Source organism: Camelina sativa, chromosome 7, assembly GCF_000633955.1.
Source record: "Camelina sativa cultivar DH55 chromosome 7, Cs, whole genome shotgun sequence".
Lineage (NCBI taxonomy): Eukaryota > Viridiplantae > Streptophyta > Magnoliopsida > Brassicales > Brassicaceae > Camelina > Camelina sativa.
Genome location: NC_025691.1, coordinates 7035712 through 7055799, shown reverse-complemented (window position 1 = coordinate 7055799; position 20088 = coordinate 7035712). Strand labels below are relative to the sequence as shown.

General features: G+C 34.4%; 4 protein-coding genes and 1 pseudogene across 5 annotated transcripts in view; 4 read left to right on the top strand and 1 right to left on the bottom strand.

The window, feature by feature from the left end:
- LOC104700609 (scarecrow-like protein 33) overlaps positions 1-637 on the top strand; it is a 6450-nt gene extending 5813 nt beyond the window's left edge. Inside the window, exon 4 of the mRNA XM_010416146.2 lies at positions 187-637. Coding sequence (XP_010414448.1) covers positions 187-372 — 186 coding nt within the window. The 3' untranslated portion in view covers positions 373-637. The remainder of the gene's footprint in view (positions 1-186) is intronic.
- LOC104704408 lies at positions 3058-6857 on the bottom strand (annotated as a pseudogene).
- On the top strand, positions 8731-11099 carry LOC104700608 (scarecrow-like protein 34). The gene is made up of 2 exons (XM_010416145.2): positions 8731-8925; positions 9086-11099. Exon 2 carries the CDS (start codon positions 9128-9130, stop codon positions 10970-10972), a length of 1845 nt encoding a protein of 614 aa, XP_010414447.1. The 5' UTR covers positions 8731-8925; positions 9086-9127; the 3' UTR covers positions 10973-11099.
- Positions 11249-14562, top strand: LOC104700607 (protein WEAK CHLOROPLAST MOVEMENT UNDER BLUE LIGHT 1). The gene is made up of 3 exons (XM_010416143.1): positions 11249-11624; positions 11974-12494; positions 12580-14562. Exons 2-3 carry the CDS (start codon positions 11988-11990, stop codon positions 14425-14427), a joined length of 2355 nt encoding a protein of 784 aa, XP_010414445.1. The 5' UTR covers positions 11249-11624; positions 11974-11987; the 3' UTR covers positions 14428-14562.
- Positions 17546-20023, top strand: LOC104700606 (ubiquitin fusion degradation protein 1 homolog). Of its 2 annotated transcripts, none has more exons than XM_010416141.2 (9): positions 17546-17702; positions 18089-18169; positions 18264-18288; positions 18373-18405; positions 18512-18633; positions 18741-18871; positions 18968-19191; positions 19286-19521; positions 19619-20023. In XM_010416141.2, the coding sequence occupies exons 2-9, from the start codon at positions 18098-18100 to the stop codon at positions 19712-19714; spliced, it is 939 nt and encodes a 312-aa protein (XP_010414443.1). In that variant the 5' UTR covers positions 17546-17702; positions 18089-18097; the 3' UTR covers positions 19715-20023. The 2 variants fall into 2 exon arrangements, with proteins under 2 accessions (XP_010414443.1, XP_010414444.1); XM_010416142.1 differs by having other exon boundaries at positions 17549-17702; positions 18086-18169.

Here is a 20088-nt window from a genome sequence, read left to right as displayed (position 1 = left end):
ACGAGGTTTAGAGAAGTTCTGTTTCATTACTCATCTCTGTTTGACATGTGTGACACGAACCTGACACGAGATGATCCAATGAGGGTAATGTTTGAGAAAGAGTTCTACGGGAGGGAGATCATGAACGTGGTGGCTTGCGAGGGGACAGAGAGAGTGGAGAGGCCAGAGAGTTATAAGCAGTGGCAGGCGAGGGCGATGAGAGCCGGGTTCAGACAGATTCCGCTGGACAAGGACCTGGTTCAGAAACTGAAGTTGCTGGTGGAAAATGGATACAAAACTAAAGAGTTTGATGTTGATCAAGATTGTAACTGGCTGCTTCAGGGCTGGAAAGGCAGGATAGTGTATGCTTCATCTATTTGGGTTCCTTTGTAGACGGTTTGTTACTTTGTTTCTCTTACATCCCAAGCTACTGATTCTATTATAGGGTTTTGTGCTGATAGTATTTATCTCACACATGACATCTAGATTTGTATATTGGTAAAGGTTTAGGGTTCTTGCCTTCTTGAGTGGGGTTCTCTGCTTTCTGTAACAGTATCTTATTAGACACAAGTGAGAGAGAGAGTTCTCCACGCATGATCCCATGATGTAAGAAAACTATTTTTGTAACATTTTAATGTATATAGATAAGGTTGGATAATGGTCATTTAAGTAAAAAAAAAAAAAAAACTTCACGCCACTTATTTGCAAAATATAACTTAAGTAGCAAAAGCATTAGATAAGTGAAAAATGTTTTGTGTATCTTGACCAAAACGTTTTCTTATTGCTATTTTGTTGAATAATAAATCATTGAAAAATTCGTGCGTCAACGGATGCGCGGATATTCTAGCATTCATAGCCTCTTCTATTTTAGATCGTAGTCCAACAACCTACAGTTACAGTATATGGCTTGAACCAGATATTGACAGATATTGAAATTGACTATCAATCAATCAATATAATAAAAGAAATATGTGTTGCATTCATGGTGTCACACATCAACATTAACATTAAATCATAGCTTGACACATCAATTAAAATGAATAACCAATATAAATATTTTCATTAATACAATTAGATTTCTGAACCAATTAAAAAATTATGTGCCACGTTATCTTTCACTAAATAAATCTTCGTCAAATTTTAATTTTAAGTATTTAAGTAGTTAATATAAAATCAATATGATCTTAAGTATTTTTCTCTTCTATTTTAGATTGTAGTCCCACCTCCCAACCTATTTGGTTTGTACCAAGTATTGAACAAGAGTAACATATACCATGTTTTTGAGTATTTAATATAAAAATCAGTATGTTTAAGGGGGAAAAATGTGTGTTTGTAAGATAATATAAGAAGTTGAAAGATAGAAAAAGTTAACACATTTAACTGTTCTTCTATTTTTGTAACTCTATTTTGCCATCCTAAAACCTAACAAATTACAAGTGATGTCATTGTATTACTCCTTCTGTCGTTTCATTTTACCCATAAAAAATACTATAATGTTAATATGTTATCATCGAAGCAAATAACATGTAATTCAATTTTATCTCTTTTAGGACAGAGATATATTCTTTAAATCGGAATGAAAACTAAAATGTTTGGAACTCTCTCTGTTAAAAAAGATTAGGATAGTATCCGCGCTACACCGCGAGATTGTTTTTTTTTATATATATTATCTTTTTAGATTATTTTGTATGGTGTTGTTTGTAATTAAAAATCATTATTAATCTAGTTTTTGACAAAATGTTCATTGGTTATTTTTTATGTTGTCTTGGTTTTTGTTATTATTTTTAGCTGTTTTTTTTAATTATTGTCATGGAATTGTAAAATATAATCAGTTTTATCTTTTTTTTCTTGTATTAGGACCATTAGTATTGTTAGTTGTTTTGTTTGGTTGGTATCTACTTTGTTGGTTTTTTTGGTATGGTTTTTATTATTGGTAGAATAGCTAAATCGCATTGTTTTTGTAACGTAAAATACCTACTTGGATTTAGAATAACTGTTTGTTTTTTTTTGAGAAATTCCTCAAAATAACACTAAATTTGTTTTCCAAAAATACCAAGTTTTTTTCTCCAAAAATACCACAATTTTTTTTTTACAAAAATACCACAAACACACAAAAAAAATTGATTTTGGAAGGTGTATATTTATTTAGGTTTGGGTTGACAAGTTTAGTTTTAGGATATAGTTTTTAGGGGGTAGTGTTTAATATTTAGAATTTTAAGAATTAATTTTTAGTATTAAAACTTTATTTCGATTTTGTGGTATTTTTGGAAAAAAATACATTTTAGTGTTAGTTTTGGAAGAAAACTAAAGTGTGATATTTTTTGAAAAAAATACATATTTTAGTGGTATTTATGAGAACAGCCATTGTTTTTTTACATAAGACCGTAGATTATGAAATTAGTTTTATAATTGAAAATAGTTGTTTGGAAAATATGAAATGTTAGTTTTTCCGACTTAATTTTCTTCTTTCTTGGTTATCTTCACCTGCATTATATTTTTGTTTCATTTTGGTTTTATTGGAGATATTTAGTGGGTAAAGTATTATTATTATGTTTGTATTGTTTGGAAATACATGTATCTTTGTAGTGGAAATTGTTGAATATCTCTTTGTAAAAGACATTTTTGTTTGATGCCTTTTTTTTTTAGGCAACTCTTGATAATGCAACATAGAGTTATCTATATACATGTGTCTTGTTGGGAGGTACATTTTAATCATCTCTATATATATAAAAGAGAAGTACAAAATTGAAAATTACTCAAAATTTTCAAGAATGCCACTCAATTAAGCATGAAGGAAAATGTTTATTGAAATTGGAAGGACAATTTGTTCAAAATTTTGGAGGAAATCGACTACCCAACCCGATTGAGGTGGGATCCATGCGTTTATATTAAATCCATGATATGGAACAGCCACAAGGTCTATAAGATTTTCATATTATCCAGTGATCAGTATATGCACTAGGGGAAGCTTCTTTAATATGTTTATCAAATCAAAACAGGTAGCTCCACAAACAAGTTTTAGTGACATCACGGGTTTTAACAACAAAAAACGAAAGAGATTAATCCTAGCAAGTCGGACTAAAGCAGTCCCTTCTTTATCGCCTTCTTCAAGGCTTTCTCCCCCAACTTCTCTCCTTTCTCCAACGTCTTCTCTGCGGCCCTCTCTCCCGCTTTCATCCCCCGCTTGGATAGCATCAGCAATATAATCGGCATTACTGGCCTGCCTAGCACCAGCATGCGTAAAAGATTTAGATGGAGAGGACATAGCATTATGTCCAATGATGCGACCAGCTTGTCTGAAGAGAGGGCACATGAGGGTTATTTTGATATTATCATTTAATACATAGTATTAGATGCAAATGTACCTTGTTGTCTCACCCTTAACATATAATTATTACAAAGCGTTCGTGCGAGTATTTAACAACAACAAAATCTCTCTGCTAACGTCTTTTTATTTCTCTACAAATTACGTTTACACTTACTTACATGATTGATCCGATTGATATTAGTATTATTTTTCCAAGTCCAAAGGAAGGAACAAGAGAGAGAAATCAAGTTTAGCGTGCTAAATGAAATTCAAAGAATTTAGAGTCCCATCGTATCGTATGAAAAATAAAAATTGAATAAAATTGCCTAATTAGGTTAACCAATCTTGTAACAAGAAAAGGGCAAAACGGGTAATATAGAAAAACAAATATGTGTTGTTGTTGTTTTGAAAATTGAAATTACGAAGAGAGAAAGTGTGTATAATACTACGGTAAAACCTCTATAAATTAATAAACATTTTTGTTGATCCCAAATCGAGACAGTATAAAAAAAATAACAAAACTCGATAAAATAATAAAATAAAATATAGTCCCAATAATATTATAAATTAATAATCATGTAAATTTACATATATATATATATATATGTACTGATATAATAAAGTATGCTACTTCTAAAGCTTATATCTATAAAACAATTGTTATGTTGTATTTTCAAACTATAATGATATAAATTATTATATAACATTTCATAAAAATAGCTTAAACTTTTTAAAGTTTTCAATTTCTAAATATACAATATTTATATTTTGATAGTCAAAATCTTAGAGGAAATCGATTATCCGACCCGATTGAAGTGGGATCCGCGCGTTTATCCATTTGTCCGGTGGAGCTCTGCGTTTTTGGTCGTTAACCCAACCATTTTCACCGGATAGTTAATGTGTTTACTGAGCCTATTAAAAGCATTCTTTGGCCTATTAAAAGCATTAATCGTTTTCTAAGTTCACAATAAACTAAATCCCATAAAATCCTTATAATAATCCTTTATCCTATAAAGTATAAGTCACTTATCCAATAAAATTTTGCCACATAGGATTTATTTCATTTAAATTGCACTAAAATAAACTAAAACAAAAAAGAGATAATAAGTAAAAAAAATAAAGCAAAATAAGTAGAACACATGAAATAACTGATTCTGCAACAAATAAATCCTAAATTTGCTCGCACAATCATTTCCACGTTCAAAACCATACCACACTCTGTGACCGATTTATCTCCTATTTAACTCTCATTTTATTCAATATCATTGCGATCACCATTATTGTATTTTTTTTGTTTTCTTCTCAATTTTCTGCTTTATCTACAATCTGTGATGTCTCGGAAGCCGTAAGCCGATCAACTCTCTGTTTTATCTACAACCTATCCATGATTTTCTTTTTAGACCGTACGTTCTCTAGATCTCTCTCACATAATCTCTTTTACGTAGAACTAAATCTCTCACTTTTTCACATGTATGAGAAGATGATTCCAAAGTTACATGTACGTATTCTCACCATATAATGCTAAACAGTATAACTACCATTCAATTATATCACTCCCTACTTTGATTTTATGCGCATGTTAACATAAGAAATGACGATTCCTAAATAAGTTTGTAGTCTAGGATTGTTCAATGCCAATAAAATATACAAGTGAAGTTTAGCAGTCCTTCATTACCTTGGTTAATTTTCAAATTTTCATTCCAAATTGTTTCTCTTAAGTTGTTTGTCATATGTGTGCGCAATTCTCAAGTTGGTAAAAACAAAACTATATAATCTTCCAATTTGCATTGAATTGTTGACAAAACAAAACTATATTATCTTTCTCTAAACGGTTTATTTTAACACGTTAGAAAAAAAATCAACAAAAGTATATTATCAGATTTACTTTTAAGCAAAATTAATGTATATATCAGATTTACTTTCAGTATTACTCAAAAATATATATTTTATGATGTTGAAATCTTTCACCATTCAAAATATTTTGTGATAATATTATATTACATACTAAAATTTTATGTTATGTTAATCAGTTTATTTAGTATCCCATACGTAGTACGGATATGAATACTAGTTAAAATGAAAGAACATGATTGATGATTCGTTGGAAATTTTGATAATTTGAACGTGTTGAATGACTTTCGTCATAATCCGTTCGAAAATTTTGTAATATTTTTTGAATTAATTGATTTCATACTCTTTCTCTTTTTGTTTTTATTTTCCTGGTTAAAAATCCAGTTTGCATAAACTCATTTGTTCTTATTGTACTTCCATATTTAATTTATGGAAAATAATTCAGTAATTTATTTTACAACGGTTTATGCAATAACATAGATATAAATAATTAGGTAGTTGATAAATACATTGAACTTCTTACTTTAGTACTTAGTAACAAAGATATAGTATTTCTTACATGGTACTTAGTACTTAGTACTACATATTTCATTTCCATCAAAGAAAAGACGGTATTGAAAAGAAGCTTTGATATGTCTTTACATTTGATCATCACAATTGAGTAATCTAAATCACGCAAATTGGAGACATCCACATCTGGAACTACTCTCCCACATTTATCCTCATCATCAACATAATTCTCCCATTCATCGTAATTTTTATAAGCAAACATCAATTGATGAAGCTTATGGTCCGTGTGAGTTTTATTGAGAGTAGAAGACACCATGGTTTTCTTCGGTTCACATAATCTTCTGCCACAGCGTCAACTTGTAAGCACATAACGAAGAAGTTTCCTGATTTGGATAACCTATCTGGATCAGTGATTGCAGAGCAGGTTTCTTCTTCGCTTACTTGCAAATTCGCTGGTGCTTTTGCTTTATGCGTCCATATCTCAACATTTACTACATTGCATTGCAGATCCATCAGAACAGCGAAAGCTCAGACAACAAACCAGGTCTGTCAGTTCTTGTAAGCTCAATCATAGAGAAGTCAACATATTGTTTGACACTAATAGATGATCTCATTGATGGACTGAAGCAAGAATACTCATCAGGACAAAGAGACTACAACAATCACACACCAAAAAAAGAGTTGATAACCATATTATCAAAACTAACCAAAACTGAATATAAACCAAGAAAATTATCGCTATTACTTAATGTACAAATATATTCAAGAACGATATCATCGGTGACTTTGTTTCCTTCATGATCAGTAACATTGAAAACATCTATGAACCAGCCACCATCAAATGAGATATAAGCTATCTTAATGGTGAGATTAAGCTCGGATAGAACTTGAACAACCTCCAGAAGTATTCAATGTTTATTCGCACTATCCACCCATAACAAAACACAAAATGTCTATACTCATTTCTTCCATTCTACTCAAACCAAACCTAACCCAATGAAAATTTTGATTACCTTAATGACAGTGACATCCTTGCATACCTCGTTATCGATCACAACCCTAAAATGAAAATCAAATGAAAAACTCAGCCTAAAATCGAAAAGATAGATCATAACTTATGGAAGAAGAACAAAACAAAGTCAATTTACCTTGGTGGATTCACTCTTTTAATAAACTTTGCAATCTCATCATTCATATTATATGAATAGCTCAAACAAAAACTAAAATACCTAAAACTGAACAAAACCCAGTTCTGAAAAATAATCATCAGAGACGAATCCAGATGAAAATCATCAAAATGGAATTAAACAGAAATAGAGACAAGTAAACGAACTGATTCTCGATTCTTTTGGTGATTTGTCTAAAAGTGTAACATCCGCGAACCAAATTGGGAATTTTGGGAGTGGGTGTCGATCGACACCAAGAGGAGTGTCGATCGACACCATCAATTTTGGTTTGACTGGGTTGTTTTAATTCGTCGTTTTAGTTCGGTCTGGTTCAATTGAAGTCTCAAACCGACATATTTATAGAGGAAGTCGACCTAGGGTCGTGGATGAGAGAGTTGGTCGCCGTTTTTGAGAGGAAAAGAGAAGGTTTGAGAGTTTGGTGAGTTTTGTGGGAGATTCTTGGCTTGTTTTGGAGATCTGTTCAAGTGGAGGAGAAATCTTGTGCTAGAGGAGAGGGAGAAGCTTCCTAGGATGCTGGATTCGTCGTTGTTGGATCAGAACTTTCTGCAAAAGAGGTGAGTGCATGACCATGGCTGATCTAAGCCTGAGAATCCTTTGTTTCGCTTGTTTTGTGGTTGTTTGTGTTGTTTTCTTGTATGTTTGTGGTTGGGATGTGGTTCCTATGTGTTTACAGGGATTTTGGATGAGTTTTGGACGATTTGGAGGATTTGGGGAATCAGTTCTTCGACTTTCGGCTTCGTGTAGATCGTGTTGCAGGGTCAGTGTTGATCGACACCAGGTGGGTGTCGGTCGACACCAACTTGTTTGTTGCGAGGTTTCCTGGTTTGTTGTGTTTGTTTGTTGTTTGTTAAACATTGGAATCTCGGTTGCTTGTGTGTATAGCTCAGTAGATGGGAGGATTGCCTCACTAAGTATTTGTGATAATACTTATGCATCTCAATTGTTGTTTGTGGTGTACATGTATGTGACGTGGAATTAGGGCAATGAGGAGGAGGATGGTCTAGGGTTTCGTTTGTGTGTTGTTGGTTATATTGTTTATGTTGGAACTTTGGTTAGAGTTATGCTAGGTTTTGGATAGAATGGTTAGGAATGTTATGTATCTGAGATGATTAATGTTATATGTTTCCGTTGTGAATGTTATTGGATGTTGGTTTAATATTGGTATTGTGATTTGGTTTAATTAAGTAGTATGGGATGATTAATTATATATTGTATTTATTATTAAAAAAAAATGGGTCGGGTTGTTTCAAAAAGATAATCAAAAGGAGCAAAACTAAATAGGTAAGGAATAAGAAAATGGATCAAATTAATGAAATTGAGAACTAACCTAATGGATGAGGGAAGTCAGATCGGAGGTGAGCTTGTTGTTGTTCTCCGCAAGTGGTTCGCTCGTCCAAACCAATGCAGAAGAAGAGCTCGACAAAGTTACTTTTTAATTTGAAATCGTGAATATTTTAGAATGCTACCAGATAAGAAAAAATTGGGTTGAGTTGTATTAATTGTTTTAATTTAACTGGTTACATGTTTTAACTGATGTGTTACCTTTAAAATTATTTTCAATGCTGATGTGTCAAGACTCTTAGGAGAAACTAAAGACTTTTATTGTATTGATTCAAATGTTTGGAACTCCCTCTATTAAACAGAAAAAAAAAATCATGTATAGCTCTCATGACTAAATGTGAATGTAGTTTTTTCACCTTTCTTTGTTCTTAGAATATTTACCTAAATTAAAAAAAAAAGAAGAAGTGATTTTCTCAATGATATGCATTAGATGGTTACACATATCTAACTTTTATCAAAACGGAACAAATTCAAAGAATTGGGCCAAAGCCCTACTTTAGTCTTTACAGAACATGGAAACAGAGTCAACATAGCCGCCACCACAAAAGTCAAGTTGTTTTTTACACCTGGGGCTGGGGGTCGAGTCTTGCAATTTGCAAAGACTTGTCTCTCTCTTCACCACTTCTTTCTTCCCCGTAAAAGCTTTCATCCGACACTGTCCTGAAGCGAAAGCTGTCTTAACTAAAAGCCGTAATGATCTTTTAGATCATTACTTTAACCTCGTACATCATCAGATTCATTCAAACCGAGGTAAGCAATGACATCAACTCCCCGTGTTCTCTCTCTCTCTTTCTCTCTCACATGTGCAGTTCATTACTGTTGCTTCTGTAATATAACGTTTGAATTTTTAATTCTAATCTTTTGACTCTCTCTTTCTCTCTCTCTATCTCTGTTTCTTCCTCTTGTGTAGCGTTCTATGTGGGTTTTATTGTGTATCAATTAGGGTTTTTGAATGATGGATCCCAATTTGGATGCAAACCCTAGTTTTCTAGCTGATCCAGTAGAAGAAGATCAGTATACGCTTTTGAAATACGTCAGCGAGATCCTTATGGAAGAGAGTAACGGCGATTACAAACAGTCTATGTTCTACGATTCATTAGCTTTACAAAAAACAGAGGAAATGTTGCAGCAAGTGATTACAGATTCTCAAAATCAGTCCTTTAGCTCTGATTCGATCATTACCACTAGTTCCAGCAGCTTTGCTGGGAGGGATGCAAGTGGAAGCATAGTAGAATCGGCTGATCTACGGATTAGTCCAGCTGTGGTTAAGAGTATATTTAGTGATGCAGATTCAGCTTTACAGTTTAAGAAAGGTGTTGAAGAAGCTAGTAAGTTCCTTCCCAATAGTGACCAATGGCTTATCAAACCCGAATGGTGCGATTTGGGTTTGGATCAGTTGAGAGTTAAGAGGAGTCATGAAAGGGAAGTAATTGATTTTGAGGAAGTTAGGAATAGTAAGCAGTTTGCAACTAACGTTGAAGATGGGAAGATCACAGAGTTGTTTGATAAAGTTTTGCTTCTTGACAGCGAATGCGATCCACCAACTTTGTTAGACAGCAAGATTCAAGAGATTAGGAGTAGTAATAAACAAGGAGTGAAGGGGAAGAAGGAGAAGAAGAAGAAAAAGAAGAGTCAGGTGGTTGATTTCAGAACACTTCTCACACTATGTGCACAAGCCATTTCAACAGGGGATAAAACCACTGCACTTGATTTGTTGATGCAGATAAGGCAACAATCTTCGCCTATTGGTGACGCGGGACAAAGACTTGCTCATTGTTTCGCTAACGCGCTTGAGGCTCGTTTACAAGGAAGCACTGGTTCTATGATCCAGAATTATTACAATGCTATCACCACTTCCTCGTTGAAAGAAACCGCTACGGATACACTTAAAGCGTACAGAGTTTATCTCTCCTCGTCTCCGTTTGTTACTTTAATGTATTTCTTCTCCTTCAGGATGATTTTAGATGCGTCGATAGATGCGTCCGTTCTTCATATAGTTGATTTTGGGATACTCTACGGGTTTCAATGGCCGATGTTTATACAATACATATCTAGTCGTAAAGATGCGCCGAGGAAGCTGAGGATTACTGGTATCGAGCTGCCTCAGCGCGGGTTTCGTCCAGCGGAACGTATAGAGGAGACGGGAAGGAGATTGGCTGAGTATTGTAAACGGTTTAACGTACCGTTCGAGTACAAAGCTATTGCGTCTCAACACTGGGAAAAGATCAGGATACAAGATCTTGATATACGACCGAACGAAGTCTTGGCGGTTACTGCTGGACTGAGACTCAAGAACCTTCAAGACGAAACAGGAAGTGAAGAGAATTGTCCAAGAGACGCTGTCTTGAAGCTGATAAGGAACATGAACCCAAACGTTTTCATCCACTCGATCGTCAACGGTTCTTTCAACGCGCCGTTCTTCATCTCACGGTTCAAAGAAGCGGTTTACCATTACTCTGCTCTCTTCGACATGTTTGATTCGACGCTTCCTAGGGATAACGAAGAGAGGATTAGGTTTGAGAGGGAGTTTTATGGGAGAGAGGCTATGAATGTTATAGCATGCGAAGAAGCTGATAGGGTAGAGAGGCCGGAGACTTATAGACAGTGGCAAGTGAGAATGGTTAGGGCAGGGTTTAGGCAGAAACAAGTGAAACCTGAGCTGGTGGAGAAGTTTAGGGAAAAGCTGAAGAAATGGGGTTACCATAAAGACTTTGTGGTTGATGAAAATAGTAAATGGTTATTACAAGGCTGGAAAGGTCGAACTCTTTATGCTTCTTCTTGTTGGGTTCCTCTGTAAATTGATTTTATTAGTGTTGTTTTTAAAAAAATAATAATGTAATTTTAGGAATATATCTGATAAGTTTTCAAGAATTGGTTGTACAAAAATATTTTTTTCAATTGGAATGGCTTATTGCCCAAAGGTATCTGCAGTTTTGGTAACTTTTGTCAAAAATATTTTGCTCTATAATAATTGCTTACCACTAATTTTTTTAATGTAATACACAAGTATGAGAACATGACATCATATATTAAAAATATCTAATACGTTGGGTATTAAAGATTATTTGAGAGGCGACCCTCTCCATTTTGCCAGCCTTGTTCATCTGAAATACCTAAATCGTTCCCAGTTTGTTTTTTTTTTTGTTATTCTTTAGGTTCAACCTCAAGTAGTTTGGTTTATCTACTTTTTATTCGTGCACCAATAATTGTCTTTATTAAAAAGTAATCAAACTAAAAAAAAAAAGAAACAAACAAAACCGAAAATTTTGAGAGAGAGAATGACAGATGGATGAAGAAGAAGATGAGGATGAGAGCTTCATCATTTGTCTCCCCGACCGATATTATCTCTTTCTAGTTTCTGTCTGAATTCTTTTTTTCTTTTTTCTTTTTTTGAAGAACTTTTCTACTAGCTCCCCGATCATCATCATCGATTCATCCTCCTTCCTCCTGTAAGACTTTTTCTTTCTCAGTTTTTCTTTTTGTCGGCTTAATCGAACTGTGTGTTTCCTTAGATTCCGATGTTGTTGTAGTTCACATCTCTTCTGATTTTTGGAGAAAATAAAAATTTGATTTTATATTTTTCTTTAATCATATTAAAATCCTGTAATTTGGAAATTAATATACAGAAAGATGAAAATCCGATGATCTTGATTGGAGTATGTTTGATTCTTGACTTTCATATTTATTCCTGATTAGAATATGACCATCAAAGACGATGTGTTTTATATTCAATTTTCTCCGAATTTTAGTGTTTCATAATTGAATTTCAAGTCATTCTGTTTTGGTTCGTAATTTCAGGCTACAGAGGCGGAATGGAGGACTTAAAAAATCCTACTGAGAGTGGAGATATTGTTAGTGATAATAATGCTGCAACATTAAATCCTGAGTTGGTCGAATCGGCCAGTACTCGAGAATCTAACTTACAACAATCAGTTTCAAAGGTTGATGATAATATACCACAATCTCAAACTCATAATGAAGAATCTCTTTCTGCTTCTGATGCTGCAACCGAAAAAGAAATTTCGAGTACAACAACAATCGTAGAAGAACAAGTGTCAGAGCTAAATGAGATTGGTTTACCTAGTGTAAAGACTGTGGTGGTGGGTACGGCAACAAATGATGGGTCAGCTACAACTGTATCATCTCCTAGACCGCACTTGTCTCCAAGATTCTCAGGATCAGCTGGGACGCCGAAAAATGTGGACTCACCACATAGAGGTATAATCGATAACGCTGCGCCTTTTGAATCTGTTAAAGAAGCTGTCTCCAAATTTGGAGGAATCACTGACTGGAAATCTCACCGTATGCAAGCAGTAGGGGTATGTCTTATTCTACTAAAAGGATACATTTCTCTTGTTTTGTTTTGTTGCCTTTTCTTGTTCTTATCTTTTTTTGTATGTGCAGAGGCGCAAGCTTATAGAAGAAGAGCTTAAAAAGATCCATGACGAGATACCTGAGTACAAAACACATTCGGAAACCGCTGAGGCTGCGAAACTGAAAGTGCTCAAGGAGCTAGAAAGCACAAAGAGACTCATTGAACAGTTGAAGCTTAATTTGGAAAAAGCACAAACAGAAGAACAACAGGCGAAGCAAGACTCAGAGCTTGCTAAGCTAAGGGTTGAGGAGATGGAACAAGGAATAGCTGAAGACGTCAGTGTTGCAGCTAAAGCTCAGCTTGAGGTGGCCAAGGCAAGGCATAACGGAGCCGTTACAGAGTTGTGCTCTGTCAAGGATGAGCTTGAAACTCTTCACAAGGAATATGATGCTTTGGTGCAAGATAAAGATGTGGCGGTAAAGAAAGTAGAAGAAGCAACGTTGGCTTCAAAAGAAGTTGAAAAGACTGTTGAAGAACTCACCATAGAGCTGATAGCTACCAAAGAGTCGTTGGAATCAGCACATGCTTCTCATTTAGAGGCGGAAGAACAGAGGATTGGAGCAGCCATGGCTAGAGACCAGGATACTCACCGCTGGGAGAAGGAACTTAAGCAAGCGGAGGATGAACTTCAAAAACTTAACCAACAGATACATTCTTCCAAGGACCTAAAAGCAAAGCTTGACACTGCCTCAGCGCTGCTTCTTGATTTGAAGGCAGAGTTGGTTGCTTATATGGAATCGAAGCTAAAACAGGAAGCGTGTGACTCAAGCACCACAAACAGCGATCCTTCAACAGATTTACATGGAGCTGTTGCCTCTGCAAAGAAGGAACTTGAAGAAGTCAATGCCAATATCGAAAAAGCAGCTGCTGAAGTGAACTGCTTGAAACTAGCCTCCGCTTCCTTGCAAATGGAACTCGAGAAAGAGAAGTCTGCTCTTGCCTCAATCAAACAAAGAGAAGGGATGGCTTCCATAGCAGTAGCTTCTTTAGAGTCCGAAATCGAAAGAACGAGATCGGAGATTGCTTCAGTTCAGTCAAAGGAGAAAGAAGGGAGAGACAAAATGGTGGAGCTACCAAAGCAACTTCAGCAAGCAGCAGAAGAGGCTGATGAAGCAAAATCGCTTGCTGAACTTGCTCGTGAGGAGCTACGAAAGGCGAAAGAAGATTCAGATCAAGCAAAAGCTGGAGCAAGTACAATGGAGAGCAGGCTATTCGCTGCTCAGAAAGAAATCGAAGCAGCTAAAGCTTCAGAGAGGTTGGCCTTAGCTGCGATCAAGGCTTTGGAAGAGAGTGAATCAACAACACTGAAAGAGAATGCTCCACAAAGCGTTACACTTTCATTAGAAGAGTACTATGAGCTCAGCAAACGCGCTCACGAGGCAGAGGAACTGGCGAATGCTAGAGTAGCAGCAGCGGTTTCAAGGATCGAGGAAGCTAAAGAAACAGAAATGAGAAGCTTGGAGAAGTTGGAAGAGGTGAATAGAGACATGGATGCGAGAAAGAAGGCTTTAAAAGAAGCAACTGAAAAGGCTGAGAAAGCTAAAGAAGGGAAGTTGGGGGTGGAGCAGGAGCTTAGGAAATGGAGGGCAGAGCATGAACAGAAGAGAAAGGCTGGTGGTGATGGAGTCAACAACACTGAGAAAAGTCACCAAAGAGGTAGTAGCTTTGAAGGAGGAGGAAATGAGTTGAGTAAGTTGGAGAAATCATCACCTGAGGAGGCTGCTGTTTATGCCTCTAGCCCAAGTGACTCATATGGAACAGAAGATAACGTCTCTGAAACCAATCAATCACCACAGACCAAGTCTGGAAAGAAAAAGAAGAAGCTTTCTTTCCCCCGGTTTTTTATGTTCTTGTCAAAGAAGAAGTCACATAATTAACTCTTACAGTACATTCAAACATCTAATTCTGTTTTTTCTCTGTCTCATCTGTTGGAACTTTGATTGCCGAAACAATTCCACTCGAACAAGTATTTGTGATGTAAATTGTGTTCTTTTATTGTTCCCTTTTTTCTTGCTCAAACACTTAACAAACTTGCAGATGCTTAAAACACAGATTCATCCCCAGTAAAAAGGAACGTTTGTTTGATAGTATTTTCATGCACTTTAATGGGCTTAGAGAACGTATGGCCCATCCATGTGTCTAACATTAAAAACTCATGTCGTTTCTTATGAAAACGTATCAGTCCCACATCGGTTAGAACTGAAAAAATGATTGAAGAAGCAGAGTATAAGACAAGATGGGGAGCGACTCGTGATCAAGAAGACGAGTGGCCTAAGCTAGTGACCTCCATTGCACATAAAGGAGGGGTGCTTAGCTTAAGGTCTCCCCAAGTGGGAGAGCCTGCATCATTATTTGTGGTAGAGGAGGCCTGCGTTCGCGCGGCCTCCACCATTCTTAGTCTTTAATCATACCTTGCACTTCTCTGATCTTTCTTTAATTTGGCAAACCTCTTAGGAATGTTAACTTTTTAACTTCTTTATTTAGTACTTTGGACAGAGTCCCACATCGGAAAATACATTAACTTGGCCTCTACCATTCTTAGTCTTAAATCATACTTTATTTTTCTTTCTTTATTTGACAAACATTCTTCAATTTATATTTTCCATTATTAGGAATGTTAAGTTTTAGAAATCTATACTATTTGTTATTTTGGACAGAGTCCCACATTGGAAGTGTATATGAAGTTGGTCGGTTTTGTTTTGATATAAAATAAAGAGAGGCATTTGGTGAAAGAAACTTATCTTTGCGATTGGGGCAATGACGCAGCTAATGAGGTTCTAACCGAGGCGCGTCTATTGCTGGTTGAAAACTATTTCCAAACCCCCCTCTTAGGTGTAAAAAGCCTTCGGGGTAAAGCCTTACAATTTTCAGTTTAAATTTTTCATACTCAACTCATGGCATGTTTTCTTTGTCTGAAAGCTATAGGGTCATGTACGAATTCATAGAAGAGTTCTCCTTGTTTCAATGGTCGTAGCTAGCAGCCTAGCACCAGTCAGCATCGAACCTTGTTATTCAAACGGACTCACAAGAGTGGTAGAGGCTGAATCATTACTTGGCTCTTCAAACCATAAGAAACATGGTTAGGTTTCTGGATTGGTTTGGGTTTTACTATTTTAGCTGGTGTTATTGGATTATGGTTTTTAAAGGAATAGGATGAATTTCAGACAATTTTTTGTTTTTGGTAAAATGTAAATGTTACAGTTTTTTTTGGTAAAATGTAAATGTAAATTAAAAAAAAATGTAAATTACTCATTCTGTTTAATAAAGAGTGTCACTCTATCATTTTTTCACACAAGTTATGATAAACAAACAAATTTCATTTCTACCCTTTATTAATATCCTAGATAACATCATTTATAATTAAGAAACTGAAATAATATGTATAAAAAAAGAGGTCTTAAAAACTACATTAAAAACACAAAACAACACTTAGGGCATTTGCATCGGTGATGGGTGTGTTTAAGTCGGACTCAAAAGTTAAATAAAAAATTATAATAAAACTGAAAACCAATAGGAAAGTGACAGATAAGTTTGAAGGGTCTAAAAGGATGTCTTTAAATATCATTCTCTTCTTCCCTCCTCAAACATGTCTTATATTTATATTTAAAAAAAAAAAAAAAGACACCAGCAGTATATGCGATGGAAATGCTATTACACTCTTTCTAAAACTGAGATAAAAACCTTAAAACGACCTTTTAGGATAGAGGAAATACTTCCAACAAAAATATATTAAAAATATATTAAAAATAATATTTAAATAATTTTCATCAATTATATTTAGACACCAATATAACATGTTTTAAGTAGCTATAGATTGACATATGGTATGCAAAAGTAGTATAACCTAACTGAACTAACCAAAGGTCCAAAAGAAACCGAAATCCCAGGACTACTTTTTTTTTTCATCAAAACATCTATATATATATTTTTTAAGTACATTTTGGGTTTTATCCTTATATTTGTACTTATTAAAAAAGTTATTTACAAAGTTAATCCCTAAAATTTTTCTAAAAATAACATTATTTCAGATTTTGTTTTATAAATATTTTACATACCGTTTAAACTAAAAAAATACAGCATAATCAATATAGAAACATAAACTATGATATATTTAACCACACCTTCTATTTTGTATTGAATATATTCTATCTCTGAATCTTTTGCAAACAAAGAAAACAACAATTTGATTCCTATTTTGTTTTCCAAAACCTGTGAGCTTTGATTCTTAACGTAAGAAGAAATTCGATTCATATTTATTTTCAATATTATAATTAATATATATAAACTTTATAAAATTTTAAATTATGTAGAATTATATTTTTTAAAAATATTATATAATATGGTTATATAGTAGATGTGTTATAAAGAGCACATGTTAGAATTAATAAAATAATATTAAATTTGTGCTAACACGGATTAAATGCCTAATATATTATTTGTCAACACTATTAATATTAGAATATTTGACATATAAAAATTAAGTTGATTTAACTAAAATTGTGTAAAATAATTAAATCATTTGAAAAATATGACTTAATCATAGCCTATAAATGACTTATTATATATTTAGATCCCTTATTTTTGTTATAATAATTAAAAATCAAAATAAAATCTCAAATACTAAACAAAACAAACTAAATATAACAAACAATGGTTATGAAGTATATTGCGAATAAAAAAATTAATATAAATATTCAGTTGTACAAATTATCGAGAAATTTCGTTATTTTTCTATTTGGAAAACATCCAATATTTAACAAACAAATATAATATAAAATATAAATAATAATAAAAATTATATCTGGTTAAATTCTAGTTATTCCTCAAAATTACTCTCAAAAAAAAAATATCACACACATATTTGGAATTAATGCCACGTAGGATAAAAAACTGTGTCGACCTACAGAAACCAATGAAAAGTACGCCACGTGTCTAATGGTTCGTTTTTACTTGATGATACGATCCCCAGTTTCTTCTTCGGCCCGTTTAAAACCTATAAAAGTGTGTGTATCTCTCCCTTCTTCTTCTCTGCAAATCAAAACAAACTTTTTTTTTTCTTTCTTTTTTTTACCAATTATTCAGTTTCGATCTGCTCCCCCATTGACTAGAGACTATACGATCCTCAAGCTTCAGTACCCTATTAATCGGATCGGTACGGTACTGATGAAATCAAGCTGTAGTTAACTTTATCGTTTTTTTTGTTGTGGTTTAAAAACCTTAGAAATAAAATACAAAAGTGTTCACGACTGTTCCGATCATCACTCTTTTTCTTGTTGATTTATAGCTTTATCAATCTTGATTCATCAACTCTGTTCCACAATTTTCCGATTTAGTTCGATGATCTCCTTTGATTTTTTTTTTTCTGTTTATGGGTTTGAAACTTGGAGCTGAATGTCAATTTGAATATTGAAGTTTAAACTTTTGCTATTGTTTTATTTGTGCACACAAGGTTTTCGATGAATTGTCTCAATGGGTTTTGTGTTAAGAGATAAGTGTTTCTTCTTCTTACTGACTTTTAGATTCTTTTTGTGGCAGTAGAGAGTAGATATGAATGGTGTAGGAGATGCTTCTAGCTTCGAGCAGTGTTACCGGTGTTACCCAGTCACATTCATTGAAAAGGTCTCTTTGATGTATCTAATCTAATTAAGCTTTTATTTTTATAAGAAAGTGAAAAGCAAAACGATTCTAACTATTAGTCATTTTATAAATGCAGGCACATCTTGAGAAGGGTGACAAAAGTATTACTCTTCTTCCTTTAGTAGTAGTCTCTTTAGATAGTTTCTTCAAGATTTTTTTTTGACATTTGGTAATAATCTCTGCAGTTATCATGCCTCCTTCTGCTCTTGATCGTCTTGGTGAGAGCCTTTTCTACTCTCATTTTAGTCTTTTCTTTTACTTGAAATGCCTCCTTACTCTGTTTTCTACTTTCATTTGAGTCTTAATGAATGCATATCTTTATAGCTTCTTTGCATATTGAATACCCAATGCTGTTTCAACTGAGTAATGTTTCTGTTGAGAAGACTTCACATTGCGGTGTACTTGAATTCACCGCAGACGAAGGCCTTGTTTACTTGCCGTATTGGGTACATAGACAGTGCTTTATGTTCATCTTTCTTTGTGTCTTTGTTATTTCTTTCCACTAGTTTCTTAATCTGTTCGTCTTTTGTTTTTGTGTTGGCATTACTTATAGATGATGTTAAACATGTCTCTTCAAGAGGGAGATATTTTGCAAGTTAAGAATATCAGCTTGGTCAAAGGGACTTACATTAAGCTACAGCCTCATACTCAAGATTTCTTGGATATTTCCAACCCAAAAGCCATGTTTGTAGTTTTGAAAACTGAATATCTCTATCTTTTGTGTTTTTTTTTAAGCTGTGGGTTTTAAGAATTTTCTTTCTTACGTTCCTCTTTTTGCAGCTTGGAGACTACGCTTAGGAGCTACTCTTGCTTAACCACCGGTGATACTATTATGGTTCCTTATAACAACAAGCAATATTTTATCAATGTGATTGAAGCAAAGCCTTCTTCAGCTGTGAGTATTATCGAAACAGATTGTGAGGTTGATTTTGCTCCTCCTCTTGATTACAAAGAACCTGTGAAGCCACAAAAGTTGACTCCCTCAAATAAGCGAACTCGTGAAGGTTTCCTTTGCGTTCATTCGAAATTATCTGTTGAGTTCTTTCGCGAAATAATAGCCTCAAGTTGTACTTATATGCTTTCCTCTGTTCCTTGCAGTTGAGGAAGAGGAACCAACCAGCAAAGTTCCCAAATTCACGCCGTTCACTGGATCAGGAAAACGTTTAGATGGAAAAGCACAACCACAAACTGAATCAGAAGATACAAAACAAGAAGAAAAGCCAACTGAGAATGGGAAAGACGATGAGAAGCTGTCAGTTACCACCCCACGGCAACGATCAGGGAAGCTTGTCTTTGGTTCAAACAGCAAACCAGCTGCAAAAGAAACTACGAAAGTATGTCTTTCTTATCTGGATATTCCATTCATGTGGTCTAATTAATCATCCATTGAAGATAACTAATCGTGTTTGTATGACTTCTAAATGTATATAGGTTGATCCAAAGAACATCGAGCAAGAGAGTACAACAAAATCAGATGAAGCCAAGTTTCAAGTGTTCACAGGAAAGAAATACTCACTCAAAGGTTAAAACAGGGTTGTTTGATCATATATCTCTGCGGTTCTGCTGATGATATTTATCTGTTTAAGCATTCATACATCGTCTCACCAATTTCTGGGAACAGCTTGGATTGGAACCTAAGCTACAAAGACCCTCAGGATAACATAGATTTCTCTCTGAAAGCTTAAGTTATCTGAGATGTCTCGGACCATCCTTACGGTTATTGATATGTTCCTTTCTAATATGTTTTGAGACAGAAGAAAATGAACAAATTTCAGCAACTTTGACCAGGGATTATATTTTTTTAAATTGAATTAATATACAAAGCTTTCTCATTCATCGACCGACTAGAGAGCTTGGTATGTTTAGGAAAAACATCAAATAAATTTGAAGATGTAACTATA